The 14,711-nt window shown below is 41.7% G+C and overlaps 1 protein-coding gene across 4 annotated transcripts; it reads left to right on the top strand.

Annotated features, from left to right (window-relative positions):
• Positions 1–1,134: 1,134 nt before the first annotated feature.
• Positions 1,135–13,803, top strand: LOC129769343 (dynamin-like 120 kDa protein, mitochondrial). Of its 4 annotated transcripts, none has more exons than XM_055771554.1 (11): positions 1,135–1,311; positions 1,720–2,126; positions 2,190–2,306; positions 2,558–2,602; positions 2,723–3,492; positions 11,492–11,766; positions 11,828–11,989; positions 12,044–12,246; positions 12,296–12,887; positions 12,950–13,239; positions 13,306–13,803. In XM_055771554.1, the coding sequence occupies exons 1-11, from the start codon at positions 1,283–1,285 to the stop codon at positions 13,368–13,370; spliced, it is 2,955 nt and encodes a 984-aa protein (XP_055627529.1). In that variant the 5' UTR covers positions 1,135–1,282; the 3' UTR covers positions 13,371–13,803. The 4 variants fall into 4 exon arrangements, with proteins under 4 accessions (XP_055627529.1, XP_055627532.1, XP_055627530.1 ...); XM_055771555.1 differs by having other exon boundaries at positions 1,136–1,311; positions 12,044–12,231; XM_055771557.1 differs by lacking the exon at positions 2,558–2,602.
• Positions 13,804–14,711: the final 908 nt, after the last annotated feature.

Raw genomic sequence — 14,711 nt, 5'->3', positions numbered from 1 at the left:
TCGACAGAATACCACCCTCCAGGACGTATTAAGAGTAGGATGGAATGTGTATTTAACCTTCGTATTGTCGTTAAATTTACCAACTTTCGCAAGCTTTTCAGCTTGGTTCCTGTTGAAAACTTCCACAATGTATTTTCGCCCACGGTCACTGGTTCTGGCTCCAACGATATGCTTGCTGAAGTGGGCCAGTGATTAATAAATCACAAAGACGTTCCGAGGTTCCCAGCAGCCTCCGATTTCCAACAGAAAAATGATTTTATTCTGGTTTTAGCATAAGACAGCCGCTACCGCATCCATGATTTGTAATCGGCGAATCCATTATTGCCAGCGGACCTGGAACTTGTGTATGTGATTTGATGTCAGTAAAAGGGGATAGAGCGACCAAAAACGACCAGGCTCACGGTCTGATCGGGGACGATAACTTCGCGCCGTAACTGATTTATTAGTCACAAAAAAGCACACGTGTGTATCGGATATTCTCAAGATACTTCGTAAACCCGGACTGCCGTACCTACAGTCCAGGCGAAAAGAGTTGTGTACACCACACATTCGAGCTGAGTTCTGAAACGTCGTGAAGCTATAGTTAAACAACACAGCATTCTGGGTCCAACTTTGCTGAACCCAAAAATACTAACGCCATCTGTTGGAAAACGAGGAAGACTTACACACACCCTAAAATATATTTTTAACGATGTAATCAATTTTAAAATAATTTTTTTCCGTGCTCATTTTTTCAAACAAAAAAAAATCTTCAAATCTCAAATAACTTTACAATTTCAAAGGCAACACACATGGCAACACAAAACCAAAACAAAATGTGTTTCACTGCCTACAATAGTTTGTGCAAGACGGGTCTATGGTACTAGGTGAGGCCGTTCCGTCACTAAATTGGTTAGGGGAACGGTATATAAAAACAGTAAGGAAGAAAGCAGAAGGGGAATTATTTCCTTGAAGCGTGAAAGAGACATACTGATCACGAGCGAGCTTGGGAACAAGCGTATTGTGTTTTGTTTACAAACAAAACACAGTAGACTTCCAATATGGCTGAAGAGTGGTTTTAGCAAGTTGGCCCACCTTAGGATATACTTCTACGCGCCTTGAGTTTGTGTTCTCTCGCGCACGGCTTCGATTTTGTGTCAGACAGTTTTCACTCCCTTGTCAGTGCTCGTTGCAAAAGTTCGCAAGATCGTTTTGCAATTCTCCTGCTGTTGAATTTCAATTTTACCAATTGAAATATGTGCAACTAGATCCCTGAGATAACGGAAAACATTCCTTCGCAACAATGGCACAATTACTTCGTGGAAGAACTAGGTAAACTATGAAGTATACCCGAAAATAATTCATTTTCAATAACTTTCGGTGACATCAGAACACCCTCGACAGTCATCGAAAGGCGACTGCGATCGGTGAAAAATCAGATGATGTTATGTAAAGTTTATTGATTTTTTGCTCGTTGTATACATCAGCTTCGGTTCGATGATTGCTGACGCGTCTCACCCGCAAGGATCAACTTGTTTTTATTGGATGCCGGGTTGATTACAACAAACGAAGCGCATTGATGTGACAACACATTGCGCCGATAGATTTTGTTTACATTTTATTTGAGGCGACACTCTGTTACGGGGAAAGTACTGATCCAATGAGGCGTGATTAAATATAAGCTGACGTCGCTGAAATACTTTGTATAATAAATAATGAATATTCCATATTTGTTCGCAGCATCAACCCTCGATTCAAGCATATCCAGCCGGTATGTGCTTTGAGTCGCGTAAACTTCTCCGGGTTTACTTTCGGAGGCAACAATAATGGTCAGAAGAATCGCTTCCAACAGCAGCAAGAATTTCTCCGTCGACCAAACTTCGGAGGGTATCAATACTACCAATCGTCTCGTGGCTATGGAATGCTTGTTGGCAGAGTTTTGCGAGGCCTGCTGAAGCTTCGCTATGTGGTATTGGGTGGTGCCATCGGTGGGGGCGTCACACTAAACAAGCGCTACGAGGAGTGGAAAGATGGCCTGCCTGATATGAAATGGTTGGATGATGTGCTGCCGGATAACGAAAAGTGGGCCCAATTCAGTCGCAGTTTGATTGCGATGAAGGATTCGGTGAAGGACTCAATCGAGATAGGTAAGCGTGCTCCGGAGTGTATATAATCTGAAATAATGCTTTCATACACAATTATCAATCCAGATCCTCGATTGAAGCAATTGAGCGAGAATAAGATGAACGAGTGGCGCCAGTGGTTCGACCAACGGTTAGATAACGCAATCGAAGCGGCTGAGACCCAACATAATCCACAAATAGAGAGTAAGCTTAGTAGTTCTAGTTCGATCAATAGATTATCGTACCATCGTCGTTGCTTGTTACTGCTGGACGCAATTCAAGAATGATTAAATGTGGTGAAAACAGTTCCACATAGCAACACGTTTCGATTTTCTATTTGAAAAGATACGTAATACACTTTACATTGCAATCACAATGACATTAAAATTTCTGCAGCTAGCCACGACGAGACCAAATTAATTAAATCAACCTATTTTTCTTTTCTTTCGGTCTAGGTTCCTTCCAGAATATGTCTGAATTCATATCTGATCTGTATGGAGGTAATGAAAACAAAAACTCTTTTCAGGAGTTTTAGTCATATTTAGTCATTCTTGAATCTCATCGCATACTCATCCAAAACATTGTAAATGTATGAAAAACATTATTTCTTTCCGTATCAGCTACCAAAGAGGAAATACGGAGCCAGAATACCGTGAATGCTAAGAGCCTTAGCCCGGAGGAGAATCGCAAGCGGGTCGAAATGCTCCAATCCCAGGTGGATACTCTGCAGACCGAGATCATGAACGTGCAGCTGAAGTATCAGCGAGAGATTGAAAAATTGGAGAAGGAAAACCGTGATTTGCGCCAGCAGTACTTGATCCTGAAGACGAACCGCAAGCAGCCTACGAAGAAGCGCATCAAAAAGTCGCTCATCGATATGTACTCAGAGGTGTTGGATGAACTGTCCGGCTATGATACCAGCTACACGACGGCTGACCATTTGCCACGGGTCGTTGTCGTCGGGGATCAGAGCAGTGGCAAAACGTCCGTCCTCGAGGCTATCGCACAGGCACGAATCTTTCCGCGAGGCAGTGGAGAGATGATGACGCGGGCACCGGTCAAGGTTACCCTGTCGGAAGGTCCCTACCACGTGGCGCAGTTTCGAGACTCGGATCGGGAGTATGATCTCACGAAGGAAAGTGATTTGGCCGAGCTGCGGCGGGATGTGGAGATCCGGATGAGAAACTCTGTACGCGGAGGAAAAACCGTCAGCATGGATGTGATATCGATGACGGTGAAGGGACCGGGACTGCAACGAATGGTGCTGGTAGATTTGCCGGGAATCATCTCGACCCAAACGGTCGATATGGCAGCCGATACCAAAGATTCTATCAGACACATGACGGAACACTTTATGAGCAATCCAAATGCGATCATCCTTTGCATTCAGGTAAGGTCCATGAATGAATGTTTTATGTGAATATTGCTTCTAGTTGGTGCAGCTTTGATTGATTGAGCTGTACCAGAAATCAGTCAAAACAACATCGATATTTTCTTAAAATGTCTCGACCAGTTGATGTAAAACTGAAGTCAACGGAAAATAGTTTAGAGACACCACAACATGGGTGATTTTGGAACCGACTCGACCAACGGAAGTCGGGCAATGATCTCAGTGGTCATTTCGGATATTCAAAGATATTCAAAGGGGCCATTTTCGGTAAGCCAAACCGTACAGGATATTATTCGGAAATGGCTGAAAACACATGGTTTTTATTGAAAATAGTTTCGGCCAGCGGTTGTAACCCGAACCTAGATCGTCGGTAGAAAGCGTCCATCGTAAACAAGCTGTTTTTACAGTCAGGTTGTTGCGTCCGTGCTAGAGATTGGATCTCCGGTATGGCAGAAATGCGCTTGAGCACACCGCAAAAAGCTCCATGTACTGCATAATTAATTTATCAAAATGATCTTCAATCTGCTTCAATCTTCAATCTTTTTAAATTCTTTATTTTAGCGACTTTCAGCCTCGTGGGCTGGTTTGTCTCTGTAGAAACGTCCATTAAAAAGGCCGCAAGGTGGGAAAAAAGTTTTAACAATATACATAACACTTTGGGCCTGATCACGAACGTCACTTCACGATGAAAAGGAAGTGAATTGTATACAACGTTATTACGGCTGTCACCGTGTGTGTAGAATCTGGAAGAGTTCATCCGTCGTGACTTTGATGAACTCGGTGTTATTATGAATACCACGATACTGTCACGTCACGGGGAATAACAAGTATATTTGTCACTTGTGTTTTAGATGGTGAAAGCTAGTCACGCGGAATGGAGTAAGTTTAATTTCGGATTTATTGAGCTTTTTTGCTAACATTCTGAATCTTGTCTTGCTTTTAGAGAAAGAAAAGATAAACAAACAGCAACTTACCCTTTTGGTGGCATTTTTAGAACGAAATCCTGACGTATCCAGAGAACGTAAATTTGTTTATTTGGATTCGATAAATGCGCTATGGGATATAATTGAAGACTAAATGGGTAGCTCCCGTAGACCGATTGAAACATGGCGAAAGGTCTAATTTCGATTGCCTTAAATGAATAGAATTTTTTTTGTTTCTATTTTAAGGATTAGACTAACAGAGAGTTGCAACCCCATAAAATGGCAATGGAGACCACTGGCCCAAAACGATAATTATGATTGATTATGAATAGAATTGATTTGTTGATATTTTGAATATAAAATAATAACTGTAATGTTTTTCCAACATTGCAGAGCTGGTTTTTGTAATTCAAACATGCGCAATTGGTGGACAAGACCCGAATCAGGACGATAGTTACATCGAATAAGGCCATTGATCTTTTGTTATTACGTAATACATATTTTCAATGCTGTTGTTTTGAAGACATACTTTGGATGAAAGAATATTTAAGTTTCAAATAAGAAAAAAAGAATCTATCTTTGCAAAGCTTTTAAATTAATAATTTTTAAATTATTCTTTTTCCATAATTTTGATATCCGTCTAAAGAAAATCTGAATCATTTTCTGTTTTTGGCAAATTCCATGAAACTGATCAGATGTTCCATATGAAAATTATGCTTCTGACCGACGCTACTGACCAGTTTCTGTTTAAAAAAATATATCAAACCTCATGGCCCGTATATCAAATTACACGAGAATGGGAAGGATAAGAGGATTAAACTTCAGAATCCCATATGGAAGTAGCTCAGATTAGACTGATCATGAGATGGACAATTTCGGGTTTATTCTGAGATATAGAAGATATTATTCATCAAAATTGTAGAAACGGTTCTTAAAAAATGATTCTAACGTTGACCTATACTAAGTTCTTCACACTCTTCAAACGAGTAAGACAGAGCTGAGTACAAGAGTATGCGAGATATCGATTATTAAACTTATGATAGTCATGCTTTATCTCTAGAGTAATTTATAGAAAGGAGAAATAAAACTACATTCCCATATGTTCAACAACTACATTATTCAAGAGCAACCAAGTATTCCTCCTCATCTTTGAACCATCGTTTGATTCAGCAAACTAACGCACCAAGAAAATGATTCATGGAATGAGTCCGAATAGTTGGCATTGAAATACCGAATCATCGAGGTATAATCGCAAACTTGTTGTTACGCCTCTCAGGCTGAGCGCACCTTAACATCCAATTGCCTCTTCGAATCTTGTTCAGAGTTTTGAGTTCAATGGATGGAAATAGGGGAAAAAAGGAAACTATAGCAACCATTGTTAGAAGGAAAAATCTAGTAGGCATTGTTGAAAAGAAAAATCGAGATAGATAGAAAAGAGAGTAGCAAGTGCGAAGTGCGAAGATTTTCAATGAAAATTAAATTATTTGAATTTCTAGATCAGGCAAAAGAAACAAAATTATTTGATTTTGAATTCGAGTTAAAAATTAATTCATTCATAGATTAGCACCAAGCATACATCTAGCCTCAGTTAAATGATTCTACTGCTAAGTGATTTATCTACTATAAAGGGTAAGCACTTAAGTTTACTTAAATTAAACCTTAACTTATTTCTAACATTATACTTAAAATAAATAGGCTAGCTAAAAGGCGTATTGAATACACCTGAGGAGGCTTCCTGATAGAACAGGCAACAGGAGTCACTAAAACGTAAGACTTACTAACTAGACCAGAAACAATCATATGTAACTAATTAAAATTTAATTATAGGAAATTTTAATATACCCAGCAAAAACAGTGGTGATTTGTTTTTCGGAAACTGCACTCCTGTTGGCGAAGCCAACACTTGTCATTCTAAAACATACGTTCGATTGAATGGAATATTATCTTATACACTTATTAATTTCACCTACATAACGTTCAAACGTCCGAAATTATGCAACCGACATAACGTTCAAACGCCCGAAACTATGCAGCTGACATGTCTCATATAAACGGGAATGAACTCTTTCACTTCACGGAGTTTATTTTACACGTGACAATGATGATAGACACAAAGGGCCTGATTCTCGAATACACTACGAATACACTTCACGGTGGAAACGGTATGAACCGCATTCGCGATGACAACGGTACGGTGTCGACATCTGGATGCGAGATTCGGCTCCCACTAAATTTATCATTATAAAATCAAATTATCTTTAGATTAAATTTTTCTTTGAGATTATTATATCACACGAAGAAAACAAAGTTTTCCACTCACATTGAATACCAGTTTGATACGAAGAGGTTAATTTTCATTAATGATTTTTTATTTGAAAAGTGCTCATTCTGCCTGAAAACTCATCATTATCTTCGACACTTCACTAACTCGTAAAACGTAGTTCAATGGCGTGCCGTTTATTTCGTTTCCACCGTGAAGTGTATTCGAGAATCATCGTCGTACCATCGTCGTTGCTTGTTACTGCTGGACGCAATTCAAGAATGATTAACTTCATTCTCGAATACACTTCACGGTGGAAACGAAATAAACGGCACGCCATTGAACTTCGTTTTACGAGTTAGTGAAGTGTTGAAGATAATGAAGAGTTTTCAGGCAGAATGAGCACTTTTCAAATAAAAAATCATTAATGAAAATTAACCCCATCGTATCAAACTGGTATTCAATGTGAGTGGAAAACTTTGTTTTCTTCGTGTGATATAGTAATCTCATACAAAAATTTAATCTGAAGATAATTTGATTTTACAATGATAAATTTAGTGGGAAACTAATCTCGCATCCAGATGTCGACACCGTACCGTTGTCATCGCGAATGCGTTTCATACCGTTTCCACCGTGAAGTGTATTCGTAGTGTATTCGAGAATCAGGCCCATAGTGAAGGAAATGTGTCGTGACGAGGACACTTGGAATGTAGTGAAAAGCGCAATCGTACACATCATGTCCGAGCTGCATCGGAAATGGGAGGCCGACCAGCGTCTTGATAACCCCTGACTGTGGAAGGTGTACAACTGCGAGGGCTGTTGTAACGGATGGTACCCCATAAGAGTAGCTGTGACGGAGTGCGTGTCATATTAATCCAATCGGCACTTCGTTAGGATTAGAATTCCTAGTCGGTGCACTTCTCGATTTTAAGTGGGTGGCATCATATTCTATTTTCGACACAACTCGTCCACTACTCGAGGATAAACAAAACAAAATACAACTGCCATTTGTCTTAGAAGCGAAATTGGAAATGAACACTCCCCACTCCGTGTAGATGTTCCTTTTTGTACTTCACGATCGGTGGAAAGGTGCAAAAAAGTGAAATGAGATGAGTGCGTAGTGGGAACGTAAGTGGTAAGCGGATACAGTCCGCTTTATTCCGCAAAGCGAATGAGGTGAGATGGTTCAAGTCAATGCATTCCCGTAGGCGAATGGTGTGACTATAGTTTGTCACTAGGTGAGATTTGTAGTCGTGTCCTCATATGTTATCGACTCGGGTATCAAAAAGAAGTTGAAAACCAAGATAGCTTCCACAATTAAGCGAGAAACTTTGCTATCTCACGTCACTCGCCGCGTGGAATAAGGGGGAGTATCTGTCCCCTGTCAGTGTTACAACGTACAGTACAGTGTATACAACGTACCTGGTATACGACACTGACAGGGGACAGATGCTGAAGAACATCTCGGCAGAAGTTCCACGAGGTTCTATCCTAGGTCTAGCGCTTTGGAACACGATGTACGACATGCACTAACGCTGAAGTTACCTAAAAGTATGGAAATCGTGGGATTCGCGTACGACATCGTAGTGACGGTAATCGGCGAGACGCTCCAGGAGGTGGAAATGTTGGCGACTGAGGCTGTAGACATGATCGGTTGTTGGATGGACAGCGTAAAGCTCCAGATGGCACATCACAGAACCGAGGTGCTGTTAGTGAGCTACGTAAGGCAGTGCTGCGGGCAGAGGTATCGGTCGGTGGACATACCATCGTTTCGAAGCGGGTAGTGAAATATCTCGGAGTCATGATCGACGATTTCAACCAGCACGTCGACTATGCATGTAGGAAGACGGTAAAGGCCATAAACGTGGTGGCGAAGATCATGCCAAATAGCTTTGGTTCAAGTAGTAGCAAGAGACGCCTCTCGGCAAGTGTATCTTCGTATCTTCGTGTCATCGATACTGAGGTACGATGGCCCTGCCTGGTTGGCGGCTCTGGATATCCACCGAAATCGGAGGAAGCTAAATAGCACATTTCAACTTATGGCCATGTGAGTCGTAAGCGCGTATAGGACCATTTCGTCTGGTGGAAGACAGCGAGTGCTACAAACACAGGGTAACCAGAGGTATTCGGAAAACGATGAGAGCCGAGTCGATGGACGAATGGAAGCAGGAATGGGATACAGCGGAGAACGGTAGATGGACGTGCAGGCTTATCCCGGCTCTATCGACCTGTTTGAACAGGAAGCACGGAGAGGTGAACGCAGTTCCTGTATGGACATAGTTGCTTCAGGCAATATCTACATCGGTTCGGGCACGCAAGCTCGCCACTCTTTCCGGAGTGCGGAGATGTGGAGGAAACACCGCAGCACGGCGTATGTTCCAGATTTTTCGCAAGGTGCGCGGGGCTGCCTGCCCTTCATGCTGGGAATATTGTGGAGGAAATGTGTCGTAACGAGGGCACCTGGAACGCTATGAATAGTGCAATCGTACACATCATGTCCGAGCTATAGCAGAAGTGGAGGATCGACCAGCGAGCTGACAATGCCTGACTGATCAAGGTGAACAACTGCCAAGACTGCTCTAACCGATAGTACTCCACGAGAATAACTGTGATGGAGTGCGCGTCATGTTGGAGGGCACTATCTAATCAGAACCGGGTATGGGCTGAAGCCAATAGAAACCTTCAGTGTAACAATTTTGCTCACACACGCTCAGTTCATTAGAAGAGAATTAGGTTCGCTTTTAGTTTTGAGTTTATTGCCCTCAGCTGCGCGCAGAGTGATGTAAGAATGCATTCATACCGTCGGCGCATATATGCTGGATTTTATAAGTGATGAATAGTTTGTGGGAAAACAATTATTGAAGTTATGCTTGAAGAATTGTTTGTGAGGAAGAGTAATTATTAAAGTTATGCTTGCGCATGGGTCATTCATTTGGCTTCCAGTGCCACTTGGAGGAAGTTAAGAAGATTTTCTTCATCGGGGAAAGCTTGCTCAAAACAATCTCCAAATCCAGGGACTTCACAGCCCAATTGGTTACGTGTCCGCTACTAAGCGAACGATCGTGAGCTCAAATGTCGGTCCTCAATCGACCATCTTTGTGTGTATTTCTAGCTGTTGGGCGATGAAAACGAATCGTTGATTTTGTTAATTTATTCCAGCAAACAATTCAATGTGAATGTAAAAATTACAAATTCCTAAATGTAATCAGAAAAGTTATATCCACGAGTATTTGCCTGGCCTAGTTGCATAATCTCGCGAAGGATTATTTAGATAAGTTTAGAGAATATAATTCACATTTCAATTTAGAGCTAGCTGAATAGTAGTTGCCTGATAGTTTTGAATCTAGGGTAGATAATTAGATATATTCAAGGTATTTTGCTATTGTGTTATACGGTACAATTAAGAAATTCGGAAATATTCTAGCAGTTAGAAAGCTTCTTTGCAATCATCGGTTCACTATTGTTCAGACTTTTGACGTTTTAAAGCCACTCATATCATCAATAATCCCTTGATCACTCTCATATGTGTGGTAGTGTAGATGTACAGGAGTTACCAGCAGTGGGGACCTTGGGGTTCGTCGGGTCACTGGACGTAGCGGGATCAACACTAGCTACTACGTCCACGCAACAATCATCAAGTGACGGTGATTCTGCCTCACCATTCACACTCGCTCTGCTGCTTGCAGTAAGAGACAACGGACAATTGGTGCTATTAATAACACAACAATGAAAGCCTCATATCCAAATGTCCCGCTTCGTACGATCCAACTGTGAACAGTGAAACAGTAGGTATATTCTTACGCCGAAAAGGCGGCGTTGTGTAAATTACCACATGTTATCCATTAGGTAAAAGTATACACGAATGAATCCGGATCTGTTGCAGCTGAAGTGTTAATGAGCCTTAATAAAATAAAAACGGGGTAAAAATCTCCAAACCGCAAAACAACAGTAAGATACGTCATCTAGAGTAGGGTGGCCAAACCGATCATCAACAATCGCCTTATCCATGATTTGGACTGACCTGTTGATCGGGGACAAGCTACCAAAAATACTTCACACCAATTTACAACAAGGCTCTATGAACTGTCTCCGGTCTTCTGTTATTAACGCCAGCTAGGGGGAACTTCCTTTTGACTTACTCATCAATTCGGCGATCGTCTCCAAGTCGGCAGATTTTCTTTCTTTTCCAGCGATAGGGAGAAAATACACCCGACTGTGCTTAGTAACACCATCTTGCAGCGAGTGTCACGCTCTTCCCCTCCCCTCGTTGGCAAAAAAAATGGTTTGGGGCGAAAGATTGGAGGTTCCCAACTGTTCGAGTGGAAAACAGCATCAGGAACAGTTTCCGAGCTGGAGCGAACTCGATAGGTCTGCAACAAACTTTCATGACAATGACAGGAATAACAGATAAGTTTTGAGCAAAAGACATGCCGACATTTGCCAAATCTTCTTGGTTGAAGCTCCGTGGCAGCTACGATCCTGCCAACAAGGTTTTTTTGTGCGTCTGCCCGAAGTACGAAGACATGAGAAATTTGTCTAAAATTGTATTGTATAAAATTAATAAATTTAATAAATCTAAAATTAATAAATAAATTGTATTGCATGAAATTAAAAAAATATACGTTTTCTTACGGCGGGAATTAGTGATTTTCTTCTGAATTATTGGCTGCTACATCAATTAGACCTTTAATGATTTTCTCCAATGATGGGATTCCCGTACTGGAAGATCTTCTTTCTCTTCCGTTACTCTTACGAATACTTTTCCCTAGGTTGATGCTTTATTTCTTCAGCAACAATTTTTTTTTCTTTTCCATAGGATGGTTCTGTGGACGCTGAGCGCAGCAATGTCACCGATATGGTTTCTCAGTGTGACCCGCTTGGAAAGCGCACCATTTTTGTGCTGACGAAGGTGGATATGGCGGAAGATCTTGCCGATCCAAACAGAATCAGAAAAATTCTTTCGGGCAAGCTGTTCCCAATGAAGGCACTGGGATATTTTGCGGTTGTGACTGGACGGGGCCGGAAAGACGACTCCATCGAGACCATCCGCGAATACGAGGAGAAATTCTTCAAAAACTCAAAACTGTTCCAGTAATCATTATTTAAGTGGTGGTCAACTACAGACTATAACTAATTTGTGATTTTATTACAGAAGTGGCGTAACGATGTCCCACCAAGTCACAACTCGTAACCTCAGTCTCGCCGTTGCGGATCGCTTTTGGAAAATGGTGCGAGAAACCATCGAACAACAGGCGGATGCCTTCAAAGCTACCCGTTTCAATCTGGAAACCGAATGGAAGAATAATTTCCCTAGGTGAAAAAAATCAAGCCAGACTTCCTAACACAGCTAATGTATGCTGTATTTCAGATTGCGAGAATCGGGTCGAGATGAGCTGTTTGAAAAAGCTAAAGGTGAAGTGCTAGATGAAGTGGTTAATCTATCTCAGGTTTCCGCCAAAAAATGGGAGGAGCTGCTCAACAACAAATTGTGGGAAAAGTTGTCCAATTATGTTTTCGAAAACATTTATCTTCCGGCGGCTCAATCAGGTTCGGAAAGTGAGTCAACACGATGTAAGTAGAGTACAATGCACAACAAAGTAATAATATTCACTGTTCACAGATTCCTTCAATACAATGGTTGATATTAAACTACGCCAGTGGGCCGAGCAGGCACTGCCTGCCAAATCAGTGGAAGCTGGTTGGGAAGCTCTACAGAAAGAATTCCAGCACCTGATGGAAGTTGCCCGGAGAACACCTGACCACGATGATTTATACGACAACCTGAAGAGTGCCGTCATAGACGAATCCATCCGGCGACACTCGTGGGAGGACAAGGCGATCGATATGCTTCGTGTGATCCAGCTGAACACTTTGGAAGATCGAAGCGTACACGACAAGCAAGAGTGGGATCAGGCGGTACGATTTTTCGAAAGCTCCGTTAGAGAGAAACTGCAACAAACGGAACAGACGATAGGCGAAATGTTTGGCCCTTCGATGTCACAGAGGTGGTTCCAGTGGCGTTACTCGACGATTGAGCAAAACAAACGAAAGCAAGTGAAAGGGGAACTTGATAAGATACTCTCTAGCGATACGAAACATTCTCCCACGCTAAGTTACGATGAGCTGACAACAGTGAGGAAAAATCTACAACGCAATAATGTTGAAGTCGAGACAGATTACATCCGGGAAACATGGTATCCTATCTACAGAAGGTATTCTCATCTAATAACGAGCATTATATTTCACTGCTAATCTAATGTGCACATAATTACAGACACTTCTTGCAGCAAGCGCTACACAGAGCTTACGATTGCCGCAAAGCATACTTTTTGTACGCACAACAGGGAGCGGAATGTCACGTGAATTGCAGCGATGTGGTGCTCTTCTGGCGCATTCAACAGGTGATTAAAGTAACTGCCAACGCCCTGCGACAGCAGGTCATCAATCGCGAGGCTCGTCGGCTGGACAAGGAGATAAAGGAAGTCCTCGATGAGTATGGCGAGGATGACGAAAAGAAACAACAACTTCTGACAGGCAAGCGTGTAACGCTAGCAGAGGAACTAAGTATGTTCCTTTTTCCATTTTTGTCAACTTCTTTATGACCCATTTTTCTTCCTTCTTTCCCAACAGTTCGTGTGCGACACATCCAAGAGAAATTGGAAGAGTTCATAAACGCACTTAATCAGGAGAAGTAAAGCAAAAAACAGCAAAATTAACGGTAATGTTCTGCTAGAAACGGCCACGACGATCGATATTGAAACTGAATGTACCAAATGTTAACAGTCACACTATTCTTATCATACCAATGATTGTTGCGATTTCTAGACGCCATCGCAGCAGTATTTGCGTACAGACTATTTATTCTAAACGATGTGTCGAAGGTACGCGTGAAATTGCTTTACGTTTTAAGTCCCCACCACCATCTACTCATCAATTCATTTGTTATTGTTTATTTGTTCCATTTACTGTATTTTGAACTTCTGTTATTCGGAAACAGCTTAACCGGACAAGTTGAACTCGATTCGGTATTTATTTGTCGATACTTAAGTCAATATGTGAATTGTGAGATATTAAGGTTGAACCATTTTTTCGGTTGGAATAAATCAGTCATGGAATCGGATCTCGAAATGTCATGTGGCAATTTTTTCATCCGAAATTAAAGCATAATCTTTGGTTCTCTCATGATCTGCTTTGATTGAATAATAGGGGAGGGTGGTGTCCTATTCCTACCACCCTACATCTGTTCCTGCGGCACGTATTTTCCATCATTTACTACAACGTACCTCCACCTAGTCTTGAGTTGGCCTATACCCCTAGCTAGGAACTAACCAGCAGTTTTTCGGGCAGAAGTAGCTGCAATCATAGAATGAATAAATGTCTACCTCGAAAAAAGTTTTAGACATGCTAAAATTGGCATCTTCTCAGACAGTCGAGTGGCACCTAAAGCTCGTAATGCTTTGAAGTGCTATTCAAAAATTGTCGGGGAATGCATTTGCCTTTTACGGCAACTTATCAGATAAGTTCAGCACAAATATGCAGGGGAACTTCGATATAACGTACACATTTTCAATGTGTAAAAAATCTTTCCGTAATAGGTACTAAGATAAAGTGACCAGATGGTCAAGGTCTAACGCGGGACACAATAAACAATACGTTATGTGAAAATAAACCATAAGCCCGGAAATCGAAACAACCGGCCAAACGGTGAAGGAGAACCTAGCCAAAATGGACATTTTTATGCGGAAGCGTCAGACGAGACCGGCAGTATCTGAGCAGCAGGCAATCACCCAGCAGGAGTAGCTTCAGGTGCTGGTGAAAAACTTCTTTTCGTGCTCATAATGGAAGACGAAACGTGCTTGATGCTAGAATTCAACGAATGGCCGGGGACCGGGTACTTTACCTTCCCCAGGTAAGCGATGACGTCGAATATATCATCCACATCAAGTTCTCGAAGAAGGTCCTTCTCTGACAGACGAGAAGGGAATGTCCAAGCCGCTCTTCTTTCGAGTCATATGGTGAACGGGAAACGAGTACGA

Source organism: Toxorhynchites rutilus, chromosome 2 (genome assembly GCF_029784135.1).
Source record: "Toxorhynchites rutilus septentrionalis strain SRP chromosome 2, ASM2978413v1, whole genome shotgun sequence".
Lineage (NCBI taxonomy): Eukaryota > Metazoa > Arthropoda > Insecta > Diptera > Culicidae > Toxorhynchites > Toxorhynchites rutilus.
This window is presented reverse-complemented; position numbering and strand designations above follow the sequence as displayed.

What these genes read in the sequence shown, in the direction of transcription:
- LOC129769343 (XM_055771554.1), top strand. Translation starts at nt 1,283, where the DNA reads ATGGCACAATTACTTCGTGGAAGAACTAG. An exon ending in GAAGGACTCAATCGAGATAG is followed by an intron (nt 2,127 to 2,189) that starts GTAAGCGTGCTC and finishes TTATCAATCCAG; the next exon opens with ATCCTCGATTGAAGCAATTG. An exon ending in GGAAAGTGAGTCAACACGAT is followed by an intron (nt 12,247 to 12,295) that starts GTAAGTAGAGTA and finishes CACTGTTCACAG; the next exon opens with ATTCCTTCAATACAATGGTT.